The sequence below is a fragment of the Sinocyclocheilus rhinocerous genome, unplaced genomic scaffold (assembly GCF_001515625.1).
Source record: "Sinocyclocheilus rhinocerous isolate Xijiao unplaced genomic scaffold, SAMN03320098_v1.1 scaffold988, whole genome shotgun sequence".
NCBI classification, from domain to species: domain Eukaryota; kingdom Metazoa; phylum Chordata; class Actinopteri; order Cypriniformes; family Cyprinidae; genus Sinocyclocheilus; species Sinocyclocheilus rhinocerous.
In genome coordinates, this window is record NW_015650363.1 from 2,337,492 (window position 1) to 2,364,401 (window position 26,910).

At 37.3% G+C, this 26,910-nt stretch overlaps 1 protein-coding gene across 1 annotated transcript; it reads left to right on the forward strand.

The window, feature by feature from the left end:
- Positions 1–4,648: 4,648 nt before the first annotated feature.
- LOC107711846 (neuronal calcium sensor 1) lies at positions 4,649–26,441 on the forward strand. Its single transcript, XM_016516891.1, has 8 exons — positions 4,649–4,858; positions 13,669–13,693; positions 18,473–18,611; positions 23,358–23,436; positions 24,174–24,262; positions 24,368–24,445; positions 26,090–26,215; positions 26,355–26,441. The coding sequence occupies exons 1-7, from the start codon at positions 4,795–4,797 to the stop codon at positions 26,186–26,188; spliced, it is 573 nt and encodes a 190-aa protein (XP_016372377.1). The 5' UTR covers positions 4,649–4,794; the 3' UTR covers positions 26,189–26,215; positions 26,355–26,441.
- The last annotated feature ends 469 nt before the right edge of the window (positions 26,442–26,910 follow it).

Here is a 26,910-nt window from a genome sequence, read left to right on the forward strand (position 1 = left end):
TATATATATATATATTTTTTTTTAACTGGCCAACTTTAAGATTGTCATTCAATGTCATTCTAAATACAAAAACAATAAATAGTTTACTTTAAATTTAAAATGTATTAAGTTTAAAAACAAAGAGTAATAAATGCAAAACAGCTCAGAACAGAGCATATAATGAATACATTGCAAAGGCCTAGTACATTTTGGAATGAATATCTATAGTTTGGGTAAAATTGGAACTTGGAAACCTATAGGATTTCAGTCTGAAGATAAAAGCTTACACTAATAAATATTAAAGCTCAGTAGCTTACAGTGACTTATTTTCTGGTATCTCCAACACAGGCCAAAACAGATGTTTACTTAGGTGGTTGGTAATGTATAAACAACGGCAGCCTGCACTCTAAGATCTCCGAAATTATAAATGTACAAGGGTTTAATGAAATACTAATTTACTGTGAGTAAATTAGGAAGACAACATCGTCTAACATGCCTGCTTTTTTTTGTAACATTTTCTCTTTCTTTTTCTTTTTTCCCATTAATCATGGGATACATTTGCACCAAACATTCACAAAATGTCAATCTACTTTAAATAGCAGGTAGTATAATTTAAAAATGCATTTCATCATTTGACCTGATGCTTTTGGGTGTAAACATTTAAAACTGCTTTTGAAGTACCTCCTCCACCCGTCTATTTTCCTTCCATTGCCTGACTGAGAATGCATTAGACAGATTCTTCCAAAAGCCAAATGTTGCTTTTAACACAGCATCATGGGAATTAAGAGCAGGATGTTTTATTTACATCGGAGAGCAGCAGAAGTGGAAAATAAGATGAAACCTTGGTAGCCTACACTGTGTATACCCATTCCCTGAAACTGATGAAAATGGAAAATACAGTGCAGGTATATACAAATGTACTTCCCATCCTTTCCACTGAAGTGTATTGCTTTGTATATCACTTATATTCAGTATAATGCAAGCTGTGCATTAGAATCTGTGGAAAGCAATGGCACAGGCAACATTGAATAGCAATCAAAGGCTGAAACGAGGGTGCATTTGTAAATAAAACTGCACAGCTAATTAATGCTTTTGGTTCATGTGAAACTGTGAGCTTGAAATAGCCAATAACAGATGGTAAAGGGGCCCGGAATCAACCGCGTGTGTGCCAAACATACAGCACGCATAGCTTGGCAGTTGTAACTCCACAGGCTGTCTGCAACCCCCTTTAGTCAGTATCACTAGACTAAATGGTTTTCCTCTAAACGGAGCCAAAAAGGTACCATTCTTTTTCATGATTTTGGGTGTTATGAAATAGCCTTAGCCAATGTTCAGGTACAACACTCTGCTGTCTCTGCAGGTCTGCTGATACTTTACAATCACTATGTTAGAATTTAAGCAATAATAAGTTGCACTTTTACTTTCTTGCTTATGTAGTAGTAGCTTCTGTGATTGTAGTCATATTGAAGATTTTAAAAAATCTCAAAGGAAAAAAAAGCTTAGGTTTATGTGGCAACAAATCCTGTCGCTTATGTGTTTTAAGCTGCTAAGAAATAAGTTATTATGAGATAATGAAAGACATAATGGAATACTATGAATACTAAAAGGTACGCCTACTTAAAGTCAATCTTTTCGCTCTCTCTCCTTTTCACGTAAGTGTAGGTTTAGCTACGCATTCATTTGATAATAGGCTACTTCACTTCATCAATGGGGACATTTAAAAGGTATTTATGATAATAATGATAATAATATTAATAAGTATATATATAATTATTAATATTATTATCATAAATAGTCTACCTTTTAAATGTCCCCATTGATGAAGTGAATATAGACTATTATCTACGTAAGCTCTTCACCCAAGAGAAACTCAGGGGTTAATGGAGAGCGGTGAGTTGAGTTTGTCCAGCCTCTGGAGAGTCTGCGAGAACAGTCCCGTCTGAATGAAGGTTACAGACACTCAGAGACAGAGAAGGGGGAAGCCAAACACATCCTGACTGACAGAGAACGATAAGTGAAGTACGTGTTAACAACGTAAGCTCACTACCCAAGAGAAACTCAGGGGTTAATGGAGAGCGGTGAGTTTAGTTTGTCCAGCCTCTGGAGAGTCTGCGAGAACAGTCCCGTCTGAATGAAGGTTACAGACACTCAGAGAGAGAGAGAGAGAGAGCAGGAGGAAGCCAAAACACATCCTGACTGACAGAGAGCGACCTGTGAAGAACAAACAATCCTAAACGCTAGGTACGGCTCGGTAAGTGTCATATGACGTTGGCTTTTATTCACAAAACATTGCGTTTTAACAGGTAAACACTGGAGAAGGGTTTGTGTGACACGTAGCTTGATGGCAAGATGCCCTTTTTCGGCGTGCTAGTAGAGTTCCCATGGATACAAGGAGTCATCTGTCAAGTTTCACAGCTGAAAAGTTTCAGTGAAAGATGTTTGTAAATAAGAGGTAGGAGTTTATTCCGTCCAGTTATGTTTTAGTTTTAGAGATAACGTCCTATGCTTTACGTTCACTACGTATCAGTTTGCTGTGATAGCGGTCGCTGAGCTCCTGTCAAAATGTGTCCCTTTTGGCTGTTTGCGTTTAAAGGACCGTAATCGTGTAAACATGTCGTTTCATCAGTAAACCCCGAGCTGCTGTTCAGTCACATCTAACAAAATTACCATGGTAACCTGGGTTACCATAGTTACTACAGTTATTGTTATAATCACAATTGATTGTTATGTCCTTCAAACAGTGTAAGCATATTTCAGTTTATTTGATAATACTAGAATGCAGAATTGCCGTTTGAACACTGCAATTATGTCTATCATTTAGTGCGTTGTAGTATTCTTGAGGTAACATGTATACTAGTATTTAATATGGCTTATATATATCACCAACAGTCATTGAAAACCTCAAGTTCCTTTATATCTTTATTTTAGTTTCATTCATTTTTCCACATCTCAGCAATTGGAGATGCACCGTGCTTTCATAAAGCAGTAGCTATTTATGATTTCTCTTTGTCAGTTAATAAGGTGAAGATGCATCTCTTCACCCAGCTAAGATTTTTCTAGCATTTTATGGCTTGTTCAGGCAGTTAACACACACTGTATATAGCATTGAATGTCAGTGCAGCAGATGTAAGGAGGTTATTAGCTTTGGTGCTCAGTGTTGCATTGAGACTATAATGTAATATCTAATCTCAAAGCTTGTTTTGAATGCCCTGTTCTGTGCTTTGATTCAAAACATTTTGCCAGAGTGTTTTTTCCCAGTTATTGATAACAAGATCAGAGGAAGATATTTGTCTTTCATTTAGTCTCAGTCTCGCAGAGTTAACCATACCCCCTTTTTTATTTTATAGCTTTAATATTTTGGATTTTTCTGCTTATTTATTCATTGCCCGAGCTCCCATAACAAGAAACATTTTATTGTTTGAAACATACTGTAGCTAAATCAATATAACTGAACTCTACAACCCTTAACTAAATATAGAATCCTTCAGACTGCTTCTAACATAATTTGAGTAATGCAGTTTGACCCCAGTTGAGGATATCAGTTCAGGTACAGTGCATTGTGCCATCCTTACACAGGCTCAGGGAGAAAATCGTTCTCATGAAATTCAAGTGTGAGAGCTTTCTGCATGGGGAGTGTGTGGTCAGCAATTTCCCCTCATCGCTCAGCGGCTCCATCAAGATTGCTGGACTTATGACACTTTTATCTTCCAATGCAGTCTGACCTTGTTGCTGTTTGTGCCCGCAGTGTTTAGAGGTTTCTCTGGACAACCAGACCTTGGCGAACAGGAGTTGCTGCTTTGAACTACAGAAGGTGTGATGAAGAACAGGCCTGGAGATAAGCAAACAGCGGTTACTAGGGGAAGCTGAATGTCTTGTGTCAGAAAGAGTGCCATCAGCAGACTGTGACATCGAAAAATTGGTTGGTCTACGGCTTCCGCATATTGTCTGATGCGATCAGCGGTGGCAAATCTGAGCAGCCTTGTTCACCATATGATTTTGATTGATCCTTTTTGTCATCTTGATGAAATTTGCACCCAATAAAACATCAATAATCACAGCCAGTGTTCATTATTTTTGTAGATCCTGTTGTCTTCTACTAGAACGACTTCTACCAGAACAACATCATCTAGAGCGTGAAACGTTAAAATCAACCAGGACTAAGTTTGTGCTTCTCTTTTAATTCTACCAAACTCTCTTATCTCGGCTGCCAAGACAACTAGAGCAAGGAATCTCTTTTAAGAGCCACTCAGAGCTAACAAGACAGACGCAGGGAGGGAGTAAAAAGAAGAAGAGAAGAGGGAGGGTGGGTGGAGAGCCAGAGAGAATTGGTGCTCAAGTGTGAGTGAGAGAGAGCACTCAGAACCCAGCTAGCGTCTCCTCTAATCATTGGCACTTCGATACATTTCAAAGCCTCGCACCTCGCACTGAAGAATCTGACAGAAAGCGGTTAGCATCTGAGACTTGCACTCGAGCAGACGGTCGAACGAATGGGCTATTATTTGAGGAGCAACAGTTCAGAAGGACTCGTCTGAGGCGACTGTAATTGAGGATGATTTTTTGAGAGACCTGCTGGGTAAGAGAGATCCAAATAGAGACTTAAGACCTTACAACAGTCCAGAAAGCCAAAAAGGAGAGGGAAATGCACAATGGATGGATTTCCTTGGATTTGTTGGCAGTGCTGATCTGTTTCTCACTTTGTTGGTGCGTTTGGCTCTAAGAGATTCTGCCTTAAGGAGAAACAAGCTTGTAAGGAGTTCTGGTAAGGGTCAGTTCCACGCTGGACCACACAAACTATCTACAGGAGGTCCGGAGAGCATGGGGAAATCAAACAGCAAGCTCAAACCAGAGGTGGTGGAGGAACTAACCAGGAAGACCTACTGTAAGTGCTTTCTGACTACACTTTTAAGAATAAAGGTTCCATTGAAAAAAAAACACGTTGGGTTCCCCAAAGAACCCTTCATTGAACACTTCCTAAAAGAACCATTTTTGTGCAAAAGAAAAGTTCAGTGGATGTTACGGGTTCTACATGGAACCATAGCAGAACATTTCGTTTTAAGGATGCATGTGATAAATGCAGTTTCGTACCTTTATTATGTTTTTCTTTAGTGTTCTTTTTTTCTTTGTTGCTATAATCTCATTGATGTTTTTTTAGTCTTGAGTCTTTGAGTAAAAAGGCCACGGTGGCTTTTAAAACCTAATTTTTTTATTTATCTGTTATCCTCTTGTGTCAGCACATGCACAAATTAAGAGACTAGAAATATGAGCTAATTTGTTTGAAAACAACATGGTTAAACTGCATTCAAGATCCTGCAGGTCATACCACATATATTTTGTCACAAGAAATCACAATTCTCGTGGCATCGCAATCTGTGATTAGCAGAAGCCTGGAAGTGGGCCTAATCAGCATGTTTTAAAAGCCATCCAATTAGGACTTGATCTTTATGAATATGCAAATTGGTCGGTCTTGAGATCTGCAATCAGGCTGGTGGTTGCCCAGAGAGATATCTGAAAGTGGCTTGCTCTCTGCCAGTGAAGCAGATTGGGTTTCCATGGATGCATAGACTATATATGTAAACACATTGAGCTAGGTCTTGATTCTAAAACTAGTGCAGTGAAATGACAACAGTTTTGGAAATGCTAAGGACACAATTCACTGTAGGACTTGTTTGTATTTGTTTTACTGAGAATCTTCATTAGTTCTTTATGTAGCCAGCATATCATCAAGCAGGTGTTGCTCTTTGCAAATGCAAATCTATGGAAGTCCGGCATGTTTAGATTATTTATTTATTTATTTCAGAAATATGGTAAATCGTTGTGGCTGGTTGAGTGCATGAAGTGTTCCACACTTCTTCTTTTTTTGGTTAATTAAGTGCATCATCCAGGTATTTGAAGTGCACATTTTTACATTTCCAGAGTAAACATACACAATGGCATAGAATAATGCAAAAGTACATGAATTGGGATGCACCAGTGTAACCTGCAACAGAGTTTTTACAAAGATTTACAGCAAAATGAATGTGAGGAACTGAACATTATAAAACTCTATATTAGGTTACACCTACACCGTCTGTACCGACTAAGAACAAATAGCAAATACCTAACCTTACCATCCGTTTATTAAAGGTGATTTAGGAAGCCTAATATAAAGCAGATCTTTTTTTCATCAAACTTATCAAAAGAAGCCAAGACACTGTGAGTAAATAGTGTCTGTTATAATCAGCAGTGAGCTCGGTAAAGTAGGCAGTGTTTGAAGTCATGCAGATATAGAATGGGAAGTGACAGCCAATGGCTTCCTAATGATGGTGTCTGCTGTGTGTTGGGCTCAGTGGTGGGCGCTGGAAAGGCGCTGGGCAGGAAATTGCAGCATGCAGGGAAATGTGCCTCCGTGCTGGGATGGACTCCATGGCCCTCACATTCCTCCTTTCTTTCTTCTCTTTCTTCTCTTTCTTTCTTTCTTTCTTTCTTTCTTTCTTTCTTTCTTCTCATTCTCTGTATGAGTCTCTCTCTCCCAATGAATTGCCTCTCTGTGAGCATGGAATGGAATACTGTAATTCAGGCCTTATCAGCTCTGCTTAGCAATGAAGGACATTGCATTTCTCTTTCTTTCCATGTATCCCTCTTACCTACCACTCTCTCTCCTCAGCAGTCCCTTATCTTTACCCTCCATTGTTGTTGTTTTTTTTCCTCATCCCTATTTGTAACCTTTATCAGTTTCTCCTCATTTTGTTCCTGCATGTCTTTCAACTCTCTATAAGCTCGAGCCCATAGCTAGAAATTATGTTTTTAATTGGGAAGAAGTCATCTATTGTGTATTTTTAGGTTTGCCTTAGCGCTATTGTCTGGGACTACTGAAAGAAGGGGAAGTAAAGGCTTTAAATGCATTTGCTTTTGCAATGTAGATGAAAGAGCATTGTTTTATAGAGACAAGCAGTTTATAAATTACTTGCACTTAAAGGGGTCATATGATGATGCTAAAAAGAACATTATTTGGTGTATTTGGTGTAATGAAATGTGTTTATGCGGTTTAAAGTTAAAAAAACACATTATTTTCCACATACTATACATTATTGTTTCTCCTTTCTGAAACGTGTCGATTTTTACAAAGCTCATCGGTCTGAAAAAGCGAGGTGTGCTGTGATTGGCCAGCTATCCAGTGCATTGTGATTTATTTGGGTTAAAATGGTCTGGAACAGTGTTGTAAATACAACTTAACCACTGATTTCTAGTCGTGTCCTCTTTTGGAAGGCCAAACAATGTAGTTTCGCTTTCACAACGAAACAGCGTCACACACGCACACACACGCACACACACACACACACACGCACTCACTCAAGGCGTCACACACGCCTTGAGTGAGCGGAGGCTGGAGGCCTAGAGTGAGCCGCGGCCTAGAGTGAGCGGAGGTGGGCGGGCATGAGAACGGCGCGGCCGGCGGATCCGACGAAGGAGCTTCTGGCGGGCTTGCGGCAACCACATGTGACGACCCGGCTGGACTCCGCTTCGTCCACGGTGAAAGCCGATCCGGCGACTCAGCGGAGCTGAGGCCGGTTGCATAAACCGCTTAGACTAGTCTTAAAAAGTTAGTCATCCAATTTTATTTCTTTAAGACTGGTCATAACTTTTTAAAGTCAGTTATAAAAAGATAGACTGGTCTAATTTGAATCCAGAAAGTAAGTCTGATTACCTCTTGGCTAGCTACTAGTTGGTCAAACTAGTTGTTAAGGCACAGTCTTAACATGGTGGCTATGTTTATGCAACTGGCCATTGTTTACAAACATATTAACTCTATAAATACAATAATATTGTATTTGATTTTCAAAATTATCAATCATGTCATGTCTTTGAAGTCACAGTTTCATCTGAATATAAGTTTAGCTACTGTAAGAAACCACTAAGCTGGTATTGATTCACCATGATTTATCCATGTAAACCAGTGTAGTAAATAAACAAACGGAGTGTATATTTACACTAGCCCGCCTTGTTGGCAGAGACTATTTACACTAGCTCCACCCACAAACGTGTGATAGAGATGGTCAACACTATAAAAGACGGCAGACAATGGTCAGTTACAGTAGCGTAAATGGTAAAGCGTGTATCGTAGTCTTTTTGACGTGATCAAGCCGGGTTCGAATCCGCCTTTTACCGAACTTTTTTTTCTCCCTTTTCAAATCTCATATTACATCGGAAAGGCATTTATTTTCAATAAAAATTAAGGAAATAATCAAAAAGTTGAAAATAAAGTATCGGGTAGGGTTAGGGTAGCTGTAGGGAGGGCTTTGTCCCAATAAGGTGGCATCCATTTAATAATTTGAATTAAAATGATAATTTACACTCAATACGTTATTACTGCATACTGTTTTATAATGTACTATAATACTGAGGTGCAGATAATTGCCACTATTTGCAAGTAGTATAAATAGCAGAAAATCCTGCTTTTTTAACATAGAAGCATATAATCTATCGCTATCTGCATTTAGTGTAAATAGCATATTGTTAAAAATACTGCTATTTTCACTTAGTATAAATAGAATCCATTGCTATTTGCACTTAGTGTAAATAGCATCTATTGCTATTTGCACTTAGTGTAAATAGCCTCTATCGCTATTTACACTTCAAAGCAAATAGCTTTGAAAATAGCTGCTGCCGTAAACAAATATGGTATGTAAACATTAAAATTGGTTGAAATCATCAGTGCCATATAAACTTTATAACATAATTTGACTTTTTGACTCTTTTCGATTCGTTTCAAAATGAACAGCTGGCCTCTCTCTCTCTCTCTCTTTCTCTCTCTCTCCACTGTTATCCCAGATGCAACCGACTGATTCAATCTACAGTTTCATCAGTTTCATGTCTGTATTTTGCATATGTTTATGCCAATTAAAAGACAGCTTAACTTGTTTTACAGCTGTAGTGTAGAGTGGGCTACATGATTGAGTTTTTTTGCGTGGTGAAGAGCAAAGGGAAGCGTGCATGAATACAGACTAGATTAGGCAGAAGATTTTTCATTCTGCCAGGAAGGCCTTGATCAAAAGTTTATCAATTAGAACACTGGCTCGCCTATTCAGTGTGGTGAAACAGATTTTACGTGGCATTTACTGTAACTACAAATATGAGGCACTTCTCTTTTGTTGGGTTATGTAACACTGGCTGATGGCATTTTCATAGCAATCATTAGATTATTTAATGGAGGACATATCTCTTGGTATTGATCGAATGTAAGCTACCGTAGCAGCTCTGTGGAGAATTGTAGCCTAAAGGACTACAGCACTGGGCATTAGAGGCCTGAATGATTTAATGAGGCAAATTTAAACAAAGGCCTATATCACTGCCAGTTCAATGCCAGCTCACATCTCACTAAAGTGCTATACATGTTAGTCTCCAATGGTGCTTTGTTTGGAGAGATCAATATGCGCTAAGAGCAATTGCCCCATTAAAGTTCTGTCCTTTCAATTAGCAGATTTGCATACAATTGACATTTTAGGTTCCCTTTAGAGTGTTAGTAGCTAGTCCAAATGAAATATGAGTGTGAACTCTTAAAGGACTAATGCATCAGAAAATGAACATTCTGTCATCATTTACTCACCCCTCATGCCCTTGTATAACTTTATTCTTCTTCTGCTGAACATAAGAAATTTTGAATCATACATTGCTCACTCTTTTCCATGCGTTCTTAGAGTGTTCAATATTCCAAAGAGACACAAAAGCACCCTAAATCTATTATAAACGTAGTGCATGCTTGGTCTACTGAAGTCATAAGATTTATGATTTAGACCATTTTTGAACTGGATTAAATGCTTCATTTTAAAAATTCTAACTGAATTTGTTCTTAAATGAATTGATAAGTTGAAAATCGCACATGGACTACTTTTATAATTTTGGGATTTTATTGTGGGTTTTAATTTTTTTTGCCATTTTGAAGCTTAACAACCCTGCTTTCTTATTCTCTTTCATTATATTGAAAAGGATGGTCGTCAACTTTTATGTTCCATTGCAGTAAATCACACAGGTTTGCAAAGTATTTCCATTGTTTGGGTGATCTGTTCCTTTAATTGCTCTGTCATTGTGCTGGGACAGTATGTCTGAAGGGGCTAGTCATTTCCTTCTCTGTCACGCTTTTCTAAATATCTTTTTCCAAAGCTTGAAATACAAACTCTTTGTTTACCCCCATTAGAACAGTCTGCCTCAACATTTGCAAGGAGGAATCTGAAAAGATCTTGCTACTGAATGGTTTCCCAGTGTTGATTAGTGGTCTTAGTACAAAGAGAGCTTAGCTGCAGAGTCATTCACAGAGTCATTCATAGAATGTGAAGGAGTGTTTGAGGCATTTTGGTATAAAACAAAAAAGCCAGCATGAATTCACACAATTTCCTCTCAGCAGACCATTTAGAAAATGTTCAACGTATTAGACACACAAATGTTTAATAGTGACAAAGGAGGGTCTGCACACACTGTCGGTTTCAGAAACCTGAAAAATGTTGACTTCTCAGGCAGAATACAAAGGAAGGCATCAAGGCTTAGTTTGCGTCCAGTGTTTGCATAACATCCTACAAAGATGCCTCCATCTGGTCGATTTTTCTGAGGGCAGCAAAGATGCATCATTTGTTGCCTACAGCGGTCCCAGTAGGATTTCGCCAAGCTTATTTCTAATCATGGCTGCCCAAAATTACAGAGTTGGCTGTAAAAAAAAAATTGCAGTGCTATTTGTCACACCGCATGGACCTCAGTTCGTTTGTTGTCATGGTTATTGATTTGAGTTCATCATTAGTTCCAGGTGTGTCTTGTTAATTATCAATTTGGTCCGTGTATTTAAGTATTGTTAATGTTACCTGTGTCTCAAGCCTCTTCTTGTGTGGATTTACTTATATGTGACCCTGGACCACAAAACCAGTCATAAGTAGCATCGGTATATTTGTAGCAATAGCCAAAAATGCATTGTATGGGTCAAAATTATTGATTTTTCTTTTATGCCAAAAATTATTAGGATATTAAGTAAAGATCATGTTCCATTTAGATATTTTGTAAATTTCCCGTAAATATATCAAAAATTTATTATCATTAGTAATATGCATTGCTAAGGACTTCATTTGGGCTACTTTAAAGGTGATTTTCTCAATATTTTGATTTTTTTGCACCCTCAGATTCCAGATTTTTAAATAGTTTTGAAGTTTTAAAGTATCTCGGCCAAATATTGTCCTATCCTAACAAACCATATATCAATGGAAAGCTTATTTATTCAGTTATGCATAATGTATGTATAAATCTCAATTAAAAAAAAAAAACCCTTATGACTGGTTTTGAGTCACATATGTGGATTTATTAAAGACTGTTTATCATCATCATCTTAATCTTCATGCATGTTCATCGACACCGTATCGTGACACTATTATTTGCTGCAGTTTTGTTTTCAACAAAAACTCATGAATAATCATTTTCTAATTATGAAAATAGGTTTAGTTTGTTAACTTACATACAAATACAATACAAAAACTTGTCTGAGTTGGCCAGCAAGACTCAACTATTGACTGATGGCATAAGGTCTTGGCTCTGTAGTTGCTTCAACTGAGGACCGCCCACTTAAATAGAAAGAGGCCTTATGAATAACATATAAAGTGACTGACAGTTGGCAGTGGGTAAATCAGACTTTTGCACAAACATAAATTATTCATGTGAGATCGGCAGGAAAGCAAATAATGGCACAACAATCTACACTAAAACACATAAAAAATTAGTTGGAGATATCTGTAAAGTTCGTTCTCAGAATTTTGATCCATCTAAGATGAATAAGCACAGTTATTTCAATAGTGTGCACTTCGCCAACAGCCATCAGATGCTCCTGGTACACGTCTATCAACTTTTTAGTTCTCACAAGCAATTCGGGTGATCTGAAAACAATACTAAATCATTGGGCTGTGGTGTCAGTGTCCGTACTTTCAAATTTACCTGCATATGCCGCCTATATATGCCATTTTCAGTGAAATCAATCGTTTAGTTGCTCATGTAGAAGCATAGAAGGACTCTTAAGCTCACGGGAATCCAGTAGAAGTCAGCTAATCAGATTTAGAACTAAGCTCTGTTCTTCTGTATTTTACATTCTAGCCAATATTAGGTCATCTTATTATTCTTTGCATACAGAATTTACATATTGTTCACAGTATACTTCTAAGAATATTGTGCAATTTGAATAGCCAAGAAGGTTTCATAACTTCCTTTTTTGTTCCAGATGCAAGGTGTCCAAGTCTCTTTACGTTGTCTCTCTTAATCTCTCTCTCTCTCTCTTTCTCTTCATCTTTTCCTCACAAATGGAGCACAACATTCCCAAAGGAGGTTTTAGTGAGACAGGATGAAGGTAGACAGACATTGCCCACTCAAATCTTCAAAAGCTTTTCCTACTTCGGTGATGGACTTAAGCCCCTCACTGCACAAACAGCCATATTTCACTGTTGATGATTATCAAAAAATGATGAATTCTCTAGCCAATCAAACTGCAACTAGTCAAACACGACAGAAGAAGTAGATGTATCGTTATTTGCATGCAGTTTTCCAGGTATCACAGATCTAAACTGAACCCATGCTGTGCTGTTTGACGGCTAAGAGTATTGGGTCATTGTGTTGGTTACATTTCCGGCCATTGTTTTCAAGCTTCTAGGTTACTGCTGTTTCCCAGCAACAACATAACTGTGCTATCCCTGCGCTAGGGTTGTGTGGGTACAGATTCATGTAGCCTTCTTATAATGTTTTACCCAGAATGACATCTGTTGCATGAGGGAACATGCATTTTTTGACGAATAAAAGCAAAATCCCTGTTTGGTTTATGAGGTTGCCCACTCCCACATCCACCCAATCAGTCAAATACACTTGCCTATTGTATAGCGGTGGGATGCCCAGGGAGAACAGGAAGCCACACCAGGAGGATTATTCTAATTGAAAAATAAATTATTTTTAGTTTGTTACAGATTGTAAGAAACTATAATGAAAAAATCGATAAATAAGAGCTACAAGGTGTTCTGTGTATAGCATTTATAAATCACAGGCCTGCATACTTCACCGAATGCTGTTGTCCAACAAACCACAGCCTACTCATTGACTGCTGGCTCTCACTTGTGCTTGTATTCTTTTTTTGTTAGCCCTGTTATTTCTTACTAAGTAACCCAGTGTAGCTTCAGAGTGTCTAATAAGCCTTCTGCAAGTCGCTTATGATAGATGTGTTAGTTAAGTGATAAATTAATGTCAATGCCCTACAAGTGAGACCATAAAAAGTGTTAGTATTGTGCATTTTAGGAGACGCATCTGTAACGAATCAGCTCATGGGAAATATGAATAATTAATCATAACTAGTTATAATTAATTATGAATATTTTAGATCCGCTGTAGATATTTACTTGACCTCTCAGGGTCAACTGTCTTGTCAATTCTAAGAACGTTAATTTCCTGGTTAAGGGAAATAACTTTCTTACTGTACAACTCTACACAGAGCTTGTAGCATAAATCTGCATGATTAGGGACTCCAAAATATATATTGTGTGTTTGAGTGGTCCAGACGCTACACATTATTTTAGAAGGAATCACAAGAGGCAATAAGACTGTTATGATAATGTAGCACAGGCTGCCAGACAAATTTGTATCTTGTATTTTATTTCCTCTTTAATTTAATAATTTATTCATTGTGTTCTCTCCTATTTCCCCCTACAGTTACAGAGAAAGAAGTTCAGCAATGGTAAGTTATTCCATCCATCCATCCATCCATCACCTACCTGTCTGTCTGTCTATTATTGTTCTGTCTTTATACTGTTATATCTATCTGTTTTTCTATCTAGTTCTACACACACTCCTCTGCTCTGTGTTTATCCTCCTCCTCTCTTCCCTCTGTTGTCTGTTTTGGCACACTGGGTACATCATGCTTTTATACCTCCATCTGCTTTGGCCACTCAGCACAGCATCATTTTACATTTCCTCTCATCATTTTGTAGTTGTGCTTCCCAGGGGAAAAATCTCAGTGTCTATCCTTGAAACACACACATTTGACAGAAATATTACAGCCCATCTCTCCGTTCATATGCCCAAATGTCATCGAGCTGGAGTGTGTAGTTTGGCACACCTCACTTAACGTCAGCCTGTCAGAGAGTTCAAGCGCTGGCGCCTTAGCTTGGCATGCTCAAGGTCAGTCCAGTCCTAGCACTGTGTGTCCCTGGTTGTTTGCCAGGCTAAATTGTTGACTCATTTCTGCCGCTGCTGGTCGACATAAAACCAGTGAGGAAGGACGTGGTGTGAGGCTGCAGTGGGACGTGAGCTAGGTGCATTTTGAATTTACTCTGCCTGTCAGAGTCCTGTAGCGTGCGTTGCTTATTCAGTACCCATCATTCCTTTGAGGATCCTTCCTGTGGATGAGATGAAGGTGCAAAAAGCTGCTTTTTTTAATGGTTTTAGCTACAGTACTTTAGTGATGCACAAATGTCAGAATTGTGTGTAATTTAAATTTACATGAAAAAACAAAACATTTAAATGAAAAAAACTTAAATGAAAGTGTTCATTTCTTAAAAAACGTACTTACCCCAAAACTTTAAATGGTAGTGCAAATATACAGTATATATATACACACACACACACACACACACATGTTGTGGGATGGGGTCATTGGAAATTAATAATTGCAAATTAAAATTTTGCCATCAATCAAGTGTTTAGTGTTTAAATAATGGCACTGCAATGTCTGCAATGCAATGTTTAAATAATGGCACTGCAATGTCTGTGAATAGTAATAGAAAATATATATATTTGTTACAATAATTTCTATCTGTCAAAAAGTAATGAGTACAAGTTACTGTAATTTATGCAAAACAAAGCAAATTTTACAGTTCTGCTCATGGATATCTTCTTCCTTAAAACCACTGTTGCCTTCTTAACATAACTTAATTTCCAAGTTTATTGACAGAAATGGTGTGTGTTTACTTCCAGGAGTTGCATAAAGCCAGTTAATTACAGTGAAACTGGCAGTTTGAGTCATTGCTTGTTATTTTCCTCATTCATCAGATGGTCAGTGAACAGACTGTGGTGGCACATCTGAGGCTGAGAGTAATATTCATATATCTTTTTTGTGTGATTGTTATTTTAATCTTTGTTATTCAACCTCAGAGCTGAAATGTAATGAAAGTGACATAAACATCTTCCTCCCTGATCTCAAACTGAATTACAGAACTATTACATTAGCCTGACAGAATTGCTCTTTCATAAAGGCTACGGCATTCAGTGTCCTCTTATCCTAGACCTAGACATTATGTCGCTTATAATACATACAGAAATGAAATCCCCAGCATTGACCAGGAGTTCCACTCGCTATATGCATATAAATGACCATTTTTATATGCGCTGATGGGTATTGATCAGCCAACTACTTTGCATTGCGGTTAACCTGCGTGGAGGCTGAATTAATGGCTGTGCATAGGTTAACCAACAGCCCCAGGAGCAACAATTAAACATCTGAACGATTAATTTAGTCATTTGTCTTTCCCTGCATGAGCTAATGGACTCCATAATGAAAGTCTGTATTTGAATATACTGCAATCTACTGAAGTTCTGTTTAATGGAGGGCACAGCCGAAGTGCCATAAGGTGACGAGGCTTTTGTCAGCAGTCTTGCTAAACAAAAAGTCACATTTTTAAGTCACGTTTCATTCATCTTCCCTCCTGTGAAATGTTAAAAGCTTGCAAGTGGATAATTGAGCTGTGAGTGTGTTGAACTTAACCAAGGTAGTTCAATTTGTGAACAAATCATTCAGATTATTCACTCAAAAGAGTCGACTCACTTCAATATTCAATCATCCATTTTTCTCAGATGTACTGAATATCTGTCGCTGATTCTACTATTCATTGCAAATTTAAAATGTGATTGTTTGATAGCAATATTGTTCCAGGGTAAACAGGGTTGTTGATTCTGGAATGTCATAATTGGGTAAATCATATTAAGCGTACAACACCACAAAAAAAGCACCTAACTACAACAATATTATGCTATCATAAAGCAATGATTAAAACACTGCCTCCAGTAACCACCAATGAACACAAAATCATTGAGATTCCTTTAACGTTTTCCCTTCCATTAAGAGCCAGAGAGGTTCAGAAGTGATGACGGTCAATTGAGCCGACACCAGTGCAGCTGTGTGAGGAATGACAACATATTTCATTCAGGAACAAATGGCCAACTCTGTTGAAAAGACCAGCAAATGTTGTGTTTTGGGTGCTGGTGTCACTCCATGCTTTCTTAAAGGCATAGTTCACTCAAAAATGAAAATTATGCCATTGTTTATGCCCTCATGTTGTTACAAACCTGCATGACTTTATTTCTTCTGTGGAACACACACAAACAATATATTTTAAAGAATGATCAGCTGGTTTTGTCCATATATTAAAAGTTAGCAGGATATAAAACATTCAAAATTTAAGCCTTTATTTGTTATCAACAAAAGTATAACAAGAATGCATTAAAAATGGTGACATGAACCACCAACATCAACTCACATGAAACCTCATTGGTTCTTGCATGTCTCATGACCAGACATTCATGTCACCATATTTGATGTTGCTAGCTAGACCTGCAACAAACCATCAATAACCAGCTTGGACCATCAACATTGGTCTTTTCAGCAGGGAAATGACATGTAATTGCTGATTTTTACATCAGCGATTCAGACAGAATGAACTGATATTGTAGGCTGACATAGTCGAATATGGAACTTGTATAGACAGTTTAATATCATGTAATTAGAGAACGAGGCAACAGCATTTCTAGAAAGTGCCTTTTAGATGCTGCAATGTAAGATGCATACACTTCATCATCACGTCTCAATGAAAGCTGGTGTTTAACAGCTTTGATGGGGCAAATTGGTTTTCATTTGAAATCTGAACATTAAAAATGTCATTTTTTGAACTAGATACTGCATTACATTTCTGCACATCATATTGGAAGTATAAGTGTTTTGTGATCCTCGCTTTTCAAAAAAAAGCAGACGTTGCTTTGACAACAGCGGCGTGCTCAAATTAAGCCGCAATCAAGTCGGATTAGCTGAAAACAAAATGCCGTTACCCTTCTGATTTGCTCTGTGCTCACTCTGTGCATGCTTAATGCTGTGGAGAGTTTGAGTTCTGTATGTGTGAATGTGTTGAGAGGTAGAAGGTTCTTCAGAGTTACCTGATGGGGCGCAACAGTCCCTTTCCAAGCTGCTGCCACCACCACCACCTACAGACCCCTTTGCCAATGAATGTATAAAGCATGAATCATACTTACAGAGAACATTTTCTTCTTGAAGCTGTAAAAATAGCCCAATTGATTTTTGAATCATCTGAGTGTGCTTGGCTGAGTGTTTTTTCCTGACCGGTGTGGTGTAATGGGACAATTGCTGAGACATTACACAGCTGGCATTGGTCCGCATGTGGCCAGAGGATGGCGTCATAAAGATACGGGAGGTTATTCAGACCCCTGACCCTATGGGTGATACTTGTGTGCATGTGGCAGAAAATATCTTTGAGGGGTTTTGTGGTTGTGGACAAAATATTTCTCTGGTACACACAAAGGTCTCACATGCTCAGCTGAAGCATTCATAATAGTGAGTAAACTTACTGATCATGGCTGTGTTTTAAGACTTGCATGTTCTCATTTAATCTTAAATTCTGCATTAAAATAGAAATGTATTTATTACCTATTCTATTTTCTATTGTCTACCTATTGCATCTTAGTGATCTTATGAACAATTCATCCATGCATATGTTTTTTTTAACCTCTTTTTAATCAAAATGTCAACCAGTTTTTAATCAAAATGTCAATCTTCCGGTGAAACAACAGACTTCTCTCTAAACATTTAGTTGCTTAAACCAAGGCAACATTTACTTAATCAAAAAATACAATAATCAGTAATATTGTGAAATATTATTATAATTTAAGATAAATTATAAAAAATATATTATATAATTTGAATATATTTTAAATGTAATTTATTTCAGTGATGGCAATGCTGAATTTTCAGCATCCATTACTCCAATCCTTCAGAAATCATTCTAATATGATGATTTGGTGCTCCAGAAATATTTCTTATAATTGTCAGTGCCGAAACAGTTGTGAAACATTTTTGTGGAAAACTCGAAAGATTTTTCTTATGAGAAGGTTTGACCAGCAGGGCACAGTAGACAGGAGACATCAGTCTTGCTACCTGTAGTTTAGTGAAAGTTTCATTCTTGTTACATGTCATTCTCAAATCACAGCAGGGTTTAGGATGCTGACAGATCTAGCTATAAATTATTTCTAACTGTCAGAAAGAGAACAGACTTATGAGATCTTATGAGGCAGAGTGTAAAGGCATAAGCCTATTTTGTTAGCATGGAGATCAGTCAGGTGCTCTGCTCATTGATGAGCGTAGACTTTTTGACAGTCTTCTGTAACATCTTGCCCACTTTTTTTATAGACTTTTCAAAGGGTATGAAATTATAATGTTTTTCCCCTCTTCCAGGTACAAGGGCTTCATAAAAGATTGCCCGAGTGGTCAGCTTGATGCTGCAGGTTTCCAGAAGATCTACAAACAGTTCTTCCCCTTCGGTGACCCCACCAAGTTTGCCTCATTTGTCTTCAATGTTTTTGACGAGAACAAGGTGAAGTGCAAGTCACTGTTAGGGTCTTGCTCAAAAGAATTTCTTTTGGGTTGGAGACATTCTGTCTTTATCTCTTTCACTCTTTACTTATGCCCCGTTCACCCTGACAGGGGTTTTATCGCTAAAGGTCACTGTTTTCTTTTGGGTAGTAGATGTTCCTACTATGCTCTAATGTTATTGATGAACTCCACAATCCTAGTGTAAACCTGTTCCAAAACCTAACACATCATAGATGGTCTCAACTCAAATATTGTTCCAAACAAAGAGACAACTTAAAGGGATATTTCACCCAAAAATAAAAATTCTGTCATCATTAACATAACCTCAAGTTATTTCAAACCTGTATGAGTTTCTTTCGTCTGTTGAACAGAAAAGAAGATATTTTGACGAATGTGGGTAACCAAACAGTTGCTGGTTGGCTTTGACTTCCATCGTATTAAAAAATAAAAAAATGTTATGGAAGTCAGTGGCTACCAGCAACTGTTTGGTTACCAACTTTCTTCACGATGTTTGGGTGTGTGTGTGTGGGTGTGTGTGTTCAACAGAAGAATGAAATTCATACAGGTTTGAAACAACGTGAGGGTGAGTAAATTATGAATAATATAAATAACTGTCCCTTTAATAATGCTGCCTCCTGAGATACTTATCCAAACAAATTCTCAGGCAAATAATTTATCCAATATGGTAGATGAAACAAGATAAATGTGAATTATAAATAAATAAATATTAATATTAAATTTTTATGTGTATTAAGTGTATTTATGCTTATTAGAGTTTCCCATTATTTCTGTCTTGTAACTAATAAAATCAATTTCAAATCAAGTCTTCAATGCTGAGCAATATTTGTAATACACATGTAATACACATGGAGTTGGCTATATATATATATATATATATAATTCTATGTCAGTCAGAGTTTCCTTTACTGTTAGGATGCTGCCTTAGAAGGCAGCTGCCTATGTAGACAGCAGACAGCGAGAGACCGCAGGTTTTGCAACAGAGCACGTATGTATATGGATGGGAGGGGAAAGGTTAATTATTCTCACTCTCTAGCGAATTGTGCTCTGTTCCTGTTATTAATTATTCATTAAATAGCCTCATTTTGTTATCTATGCAATCTGTAATGTGATTAGGAGCCAGTTAGCACCGCCAGATAAGAGTCGTCTGGCAGCCAAACCACTTTTAGAGATTACACACACACACACACACAGTCAAACCAGTCCCTATGTTTATTTATAGGTTTTGAAAGGCACCGCTGTTCGTGAGAGACATTCGTCTTGGCGTTTGTTTGCTCTTTTCTAGTAATCTGTACCACTGCAATGCATTTCACCTCAGATTCACTTTTCCAGCCACCATCTCATGGTCAGTGTTCTGGAGATGTTATCAGTCTGGGCTTGTAAAGAACTGCAGTGATGTCTAACAGAACAGACTCTGTAGTCTGACTCTAAAACAGAGGTCAAAAAGGCACAAACCAGACATCACAATTCTCGCTTTCATTGAATTTGTGCTCCAACATTTTGACAGCAGCATTCGTTTGGCAAGGAACCAGTCTTATTCTACGATATGACGTTTGTGTTATCCTTTTTCACATTTAATTATAATTTAATTACCGCTGTACAAAAATATCAAAACTAAGAAAATAATTGCATGTATAGTTCACCCAAAAATGTAAATTCTGCAATCATTTAGTCACCCTCAAGTTGTTCCAAACCTGTATGATTATTTTTTCTGCTGAGCTTAAACGAAGATATTTTGAAGAATGTAACCAAAGAGTTGATGGTCCGCAATATACTTCCATAGTATTATTTTTCCATGCTAGCGAAGTCAGTGGGGACCATCAACTGTCTGGTTACCCGTATTCTTTAAAATATCTTCTTTAATGTTCAACAAAAGCAAGAAACTCATACAGGTTTGTAACGATGTAAGGGTGAGTAAATGTGACCCTGGACCACAAAACCAGTCTTAAGTCGCTTGGGTATATTTGTAGCAATAGCCAAAAATACATTATATGGGTCAAAATTATTGATTTTGCTTTTATGCCAAAAAAAAAATTGACACTTATGACAGGTTTTGTGGTCCAGGGTCACAAATGATGACAGCATTTAAATTTTTTTGGGGCAAACTATCCCTTTAATCAGGTTAGATGCCATATTGAATTTAACACGGATAAAAACGATAGACTTACAATAAGCTTACAATCTGTACAATGGTTCATAAGGTCCTAGATCATGTCATTTACCAAACTCACAATTTTCAAAACTGTTTTATGGAGTTTTTGTCTACTGAAAGTTTTTTTTTTCCAGAAAGAAATTTCATCAGCTGAACAATCGATATGTGTTTAAACAACGGTACAATCCATTGAACGCACTCTACTTCAGATTGTGCAGTTTCAGCATCTGCCAGCAGGGGCTAATACGGCCATGATGATGAGCCAAACCTCAACACCTCGCAAATGACAGGAACGATAAACTTGACTTGACCTGATCCCCACTTTGTGCGGTTTCAAGGAAACACTAAACCCTTATGACCATGTCTAGGCAAGGATATAAGTAATGTTTTATGTTGTGGAAAAAACAACTCTGAGCACAATGAAAGTCATCATTGAAAGTGAGATAAACGATTAAATAAATGGCTGTCCTCCAAAAGGTAGTGCTCTGAATATTGGAAGTGTTGTAGGACAGTAACAGTAACTGTTGTTGTTGTTTTTGTTCTCCATGACAGACTGCATGAGACAGTGAAAGCAAATACACTCACAAACGTGACTCATATGGAAGAGTGGCAAGAAAGTTGAGTCACCTAGAGTTTGCCAGAGGCATATAGGAAATGCAACAATTTGGTTTAATGAGATTCTGTGGTTTGATGACACCAAAACTGAACCTTTGAACCTCAAAGCTGTATTTGACTGAAACGTAACACTGCATGCTAGATTCAGTTTAATAGCAGGAACTGGAAAACTCTGTTGAAGGGAAAATGAATTGAGGAATACATAGGAATTCAGTAGGTAAACATGAATTTGATTCTTGTTCCATCGTTGAGTGAGAACATGTAGCTAAATTTTAGCTATTGTAGTAATTTTTTGTTATTTTTATTTTATTGTAGTAAGCTATTGTAGTACTACATTATAGTAATTTAAAAATGAATTCATAATTTATACATTTATTTATTAGTATTAGAAATGAATACATTAATTGTTATTATTGTTTTCTGTTTATTATTGTTTTTAATTATTATTGTTATTATTTAGCTTGGCATGTGAAGGTTTTTTTTTTGTGTGTGTGGGTTTTATTCCTGGAGTCTATGTAGTAAAGAAAAAAGTAAGAAGTAAAGTAACATGCAGGATGCTTGATGCATGTTATCAAGTTGAAATCTGGTTCATAATTGGTATTTATTAGATTAAGAATAGTTAAAGGGGTCCTATTATGCTTTTTCACTTTTTCAACTTTAGTTAGTCTGTAATGCCCTCAAATTGATTTGATATTGACGCAATATTTACAATGAAGCTCGTAGCAGGCAGCTATGGTAAGGGGCATGACATTTCCCGACCAGGCGCCGAGTGCTGCCAATCACAACACACACTGGCCCAGCTAACCAATCACAGCACATTTCGTATTTCAGAAGGTGGGCCTTCATCTGATACAGGAACTATTCGAGCCGTTCATGCCAGACTGGGGAGAGAGGTGCTGTAATAATGTAAAATATGTGAAAAATAATGTGTTTTTCAAACAACCTTGTATGAAAGTCTGTTCTAGTACACCCCCAAAACAAAATCAAGACTTTGTAAAAGAGCATAATATGACCCCTTTAAGTATCAGTTATTTATGTCAGTGTTTGGTTTGTTTTTTGGGGTATTATAAGGGCCTTGAGGTCTTTGTTTTAAATTAAATTTTTTAAGACTTTTTTAACCTTGCTGGGGTTTTTGCTTGTGTATAGAGAGCCTTTAGTATATAGTCTATTTGCTGACATCACATGCATAATTACAGTTTTATTTTTTTTACACGCTATTTGTACTCTGCAGTTCAAGAACAGTTCAGTCTGAAATAATACACTGCAAAAATAAACACTTGCAAATCAGGCAGGGTCACCTGGGTGTGAAAGCTCACCAGTGGAACAATGCTTTGATTGGATAATTTTATTCACAGGAACTAAATGCTGTCTGTCTTTGTTAATGCCTCTTCAGACGTTCCTCAAGCTCACCAGCTAACTAACCTGAAGGGAAGATGACAGAAAACACAGTGCCTAGTCATAAATCATAAAAATTCACACAATAAAGTAAGGTTTGAACAACCAAGTTGAGCGTTTTTACCCCTTGAGACATATTTGGGAAGAGTTTAAAGCTTTGTACTAAATAAATAACATGAAACTGCATTAATTTACCTCTCTTGGTCTAGAGAGGTTTCAATAGACAAATCATAAAATGTGTCATAACGTATCTGCTGGATATTTGGCAACAGAATGCATTTTGTAATGGCTGGTGGTGCCAGCCTGTAGCCTCAAGAAAGAGCAGGGTGGGACAGGAATAGCAGCCCACTGGCCCATTTTACTCTGCCAATCAACAGAAAGCTTCTTTGTAACACTTTACAATAAGGTGCATTAGACATCATGAACAAACTATGAAAAATAATTTTCACAACATTTAACAGGGTTCATTAGTGTTAAAATGTATTAGTAGGCTATAAATCAAAATATATAATAAATAATATTTAATAAAATCTATCTATCTATCTATCTATCTATCTATCTTCACAGGATGGACGGATTGAGTTCTCAGAGTTTATTCAGGCCCTGTCTGTGACCTCACGTGGGACCTTGGATGAAAAGCTCCGCTGTAAGCAAGTTTTTGATTTATAAATAAATTAATAAATAAAAACTAAATCCCAGTAATGGATTTAAAGGGGTCATATGATGCTTTTTTAAAGATCATTATTTTGTGTATTTGGTGTAACAGAATATGTTGACATGCTTTAATGTTCAAAAAACACATTATTTTTCAAATACTGTACATTATTGTAGGTCCTCTATGCCCCGCCTCTCTCAAGAGTCTTAACTTTGATAAAGAATATCTCTTTGGTTTTGAGACTTTAGTCTTTGCAACTTCAGGGATCTTATCTATGCACAATCAGCTTGTAACACTCCAAAGAGAAAGGAAAACTTGAAATCGCATCATATGACCCCTTTAATACATTAATTTATTATCTATATAAAACATACACTGGCCTCAAAATGTATTTGGACACTTAAGTCACATTTAAAAATAAATGTATTTCATAGCATCAAATAAAATAAACCAAGTGGCATCTCTAAAGGATGCTGGAGTTTTTTTTTATTTTATTTTTTTTAAATTGGTGATTTTGACCTGTCTTGACTTTCTCGGCTGTATCTAGCAATTAGAATCATACAACAGTATCTTGCATTTTTCTGAAAGTTAAGCACCTCTTTGCACTGACCATTTGTTGAAAAATATTTTTTTTTTTTACTTTTCAGGCCCTATTTTGTACCCTGTTTACAGAAAGCACCATAATATTTCTGCACACACTCACCATGACTTCTTGTTACACGCTTTAGGGGCCTTCAAGCTTTATGATCTTGATAACGATGGCTATATCACACGTGATGAAATGCTCAATATCGTAGATGCCATCTATCAGATGGTGGTAAGTCACTGTTCATTTCAGCTGTAATTACATTTGGAACATATGGCATTTGTTTAATGAGTAAAATCTCTCAGATGTCTTTAACATCTTTAACGTGTGTTCAAGGGAAACACAGTGGACCTTCCAGAAGAAGAAAACACGCCGGAGAAGAGAGTGGATCGTATTTTTGCCATGATGGATAAGGTACGGGTATGTCCTTTCTTCTTGACCCCAATCACACTGAACCAGTTAATAATCCAAGCCAAAACTGAGTGTTATTATGTAGCGGGCTGTTTATTTAATTTAATTGAATTTAATTTGTGGAAATCACTTAAGCAGACTAACTGCTTAAAGGAATAGTTTACAAAAAAATGAAAATGTTGTCATCACTTAGGCCCAATCCCAATTCTATTTTATACCCCTTCCCCTTGGCAGCCATGTTGTCGCTGAAGCCGGTTTATGCTGAGATAATTCATACCCCTTCGTTTGAAGTGTGGTCCCGAAAAATCTTCGTTTGAAGGGCTATCTGGCCCTTCCCCTACCCCTACCCCTCCAACCAAAAGAGAATCGACAAAGGGGAAGGGCTAAGGGGTAGAATTGGGATTGGGCCTTACTCACCCTTATGTCATTCCAAACCTGTATGACTTTCATTCTTCTGTGGAACATAAAAGAAGATATTTTAAACAATGTTTCAGTTCCAGTTTTTTCTTTGACTTCCATTTTATGGACAAAAATACAATGGAAGTCAATGGGAACCGAATCTGTTTGGTTATCAACATTCTTCAAAATATTTTCTTGGTTCTGCAGAAGAAAGAAATGCATACAGGTTATGACATGAGGGTGAGTAAATGATAACAGAATTTTCATTTGTGGGTGGACTATTCCTTACAGACTAAGGATTTTAATGCAGTCCAAACTCAACAGTAATGATTAGCAATCAACCATCACTAAACCCGTCAAGAAAAATCACGTCAAGGACCATCACAATTTCACCATCCAGTTAGGCACATCAACCATAACTCCTTCAAAAACAGCCAGAAACCTTGGAGTTATGATTGCTGATCAGCTGACTTTCTCAGACCACATTGCTAAAACTGCCCGGTCGTGCAGATTTGCTTTATTCAACATCAGATCTGCATCCTATGAGGAACCAGTAGGGTTAATTTAAGACTTAATGCTTCTTCAAACAAGTACTACACTGAGCCAGGTAAGGTGAAAGAAGCATTTGCATTGCCTACTCTGTTGAGTAATTCTGTTTTCATATTCAGAAACATGGTTTTTCATATCACTGCTATGCTGATGACACTCAACTCTACCTCTCATTCCATCCTGATGATCCGACGATAGCTGCTCGCATCTCAGCTTGTCTAACAGACATTTCTTGCTGGATGAAGGACCATACTTGCTATGTGCACTGCATTAAGCTAACTGAGACTTGTTATAGCACTTGCATATCATTGCTCTTTTGTTGATTTTGATTGCTTCCATTGTCCTCATTTGTAAGTCGCGTTGGATAAAAGCGTCTGCTAAATGTCTATATGTAAATGTAAATGTTGAGATTTTTTCTTCAATGGATCAGCCTGTTAGCACTCGCCCCCTGCTGGGCATGTGAAGCGTCTTTAAAGTGGGAGAGTGTTTTCCTCATGCATAATTGAAAATCCTCATGGCTGTTTTTTTTAGTATCCTCTAGTTTGTAAACTGATATAACCTTAAAGTCTGTTCCACATTCGTTTAAAGTGTCATGCATTCGCGTATAACCACAAACAAACTTAAAATAACACATGTAGTTGTTTTTACTCAGCATTTGAGACAGTTGTGATTCTAAACAATGTTTGTTTGTTTACCCAGAATGCTGATGGGAAGCTGACCCTGCAGGAATTCCAGGAGGGATCAAAGGCAGACCCCTCTATTGTACAAGCTCTGTCACTCTACGATGGCCTTGTATAGTAGCAGTATCTTGTCTTAAAGAGACAGGTATGTTGTGCTGAATAGAAGTGCATCCTGCATTCAGGTTATATGTCAGTTTCATCAACTCATGAATTGAAAGTGAGGTGTTTCTTAAATAAAATGACCCATTTCTCACTGTGAGCATTTTCTAATGGTTGTTGTACAGGTACGGCAAAGGTTCCAGTGCGGTGCCATCCCACAATGCAATTCAAGGAGATGAGTCTTCGTCGTTTGACCTCTCATTCTGGACACTTAAGACTGAGAAGTCTAACCAGAAGCAAATCACATTTCAGCATACAACAATGCCAGAAAAGAAGAACCTGTCATCCTGAAACTGTGTGTGTGTGTGTGTGTTTGCATGTGTGTGTTTGCATGTGTGTGTTTATGTGTGTGTGTTTATGTGTGTAAATGCTATAATTCAGGATCCCATGGAATTCTCACAAGTGCTTGTTTGCTGCCGAGCAAACGCACTGGAGATTATATGGATGGCACTGATTGTTAAAGTAAAGCATGCTGACAAACCTAAATTATAGATGTAAATATGTGTAAACATTTCATATTTTTTAGTCATACTTCGCTGGGATATTGTGGATGTGCTCTTCATATATAATTTAAGAGACTGCTGATGTTTTATTTATTTCTTGTTTACCTTGAAGTGTATGGAATGCAGCTGTTACAAGCCTCAACTTTTTTTTTTAAGTTTTGGAATGAAAGACTTTAAT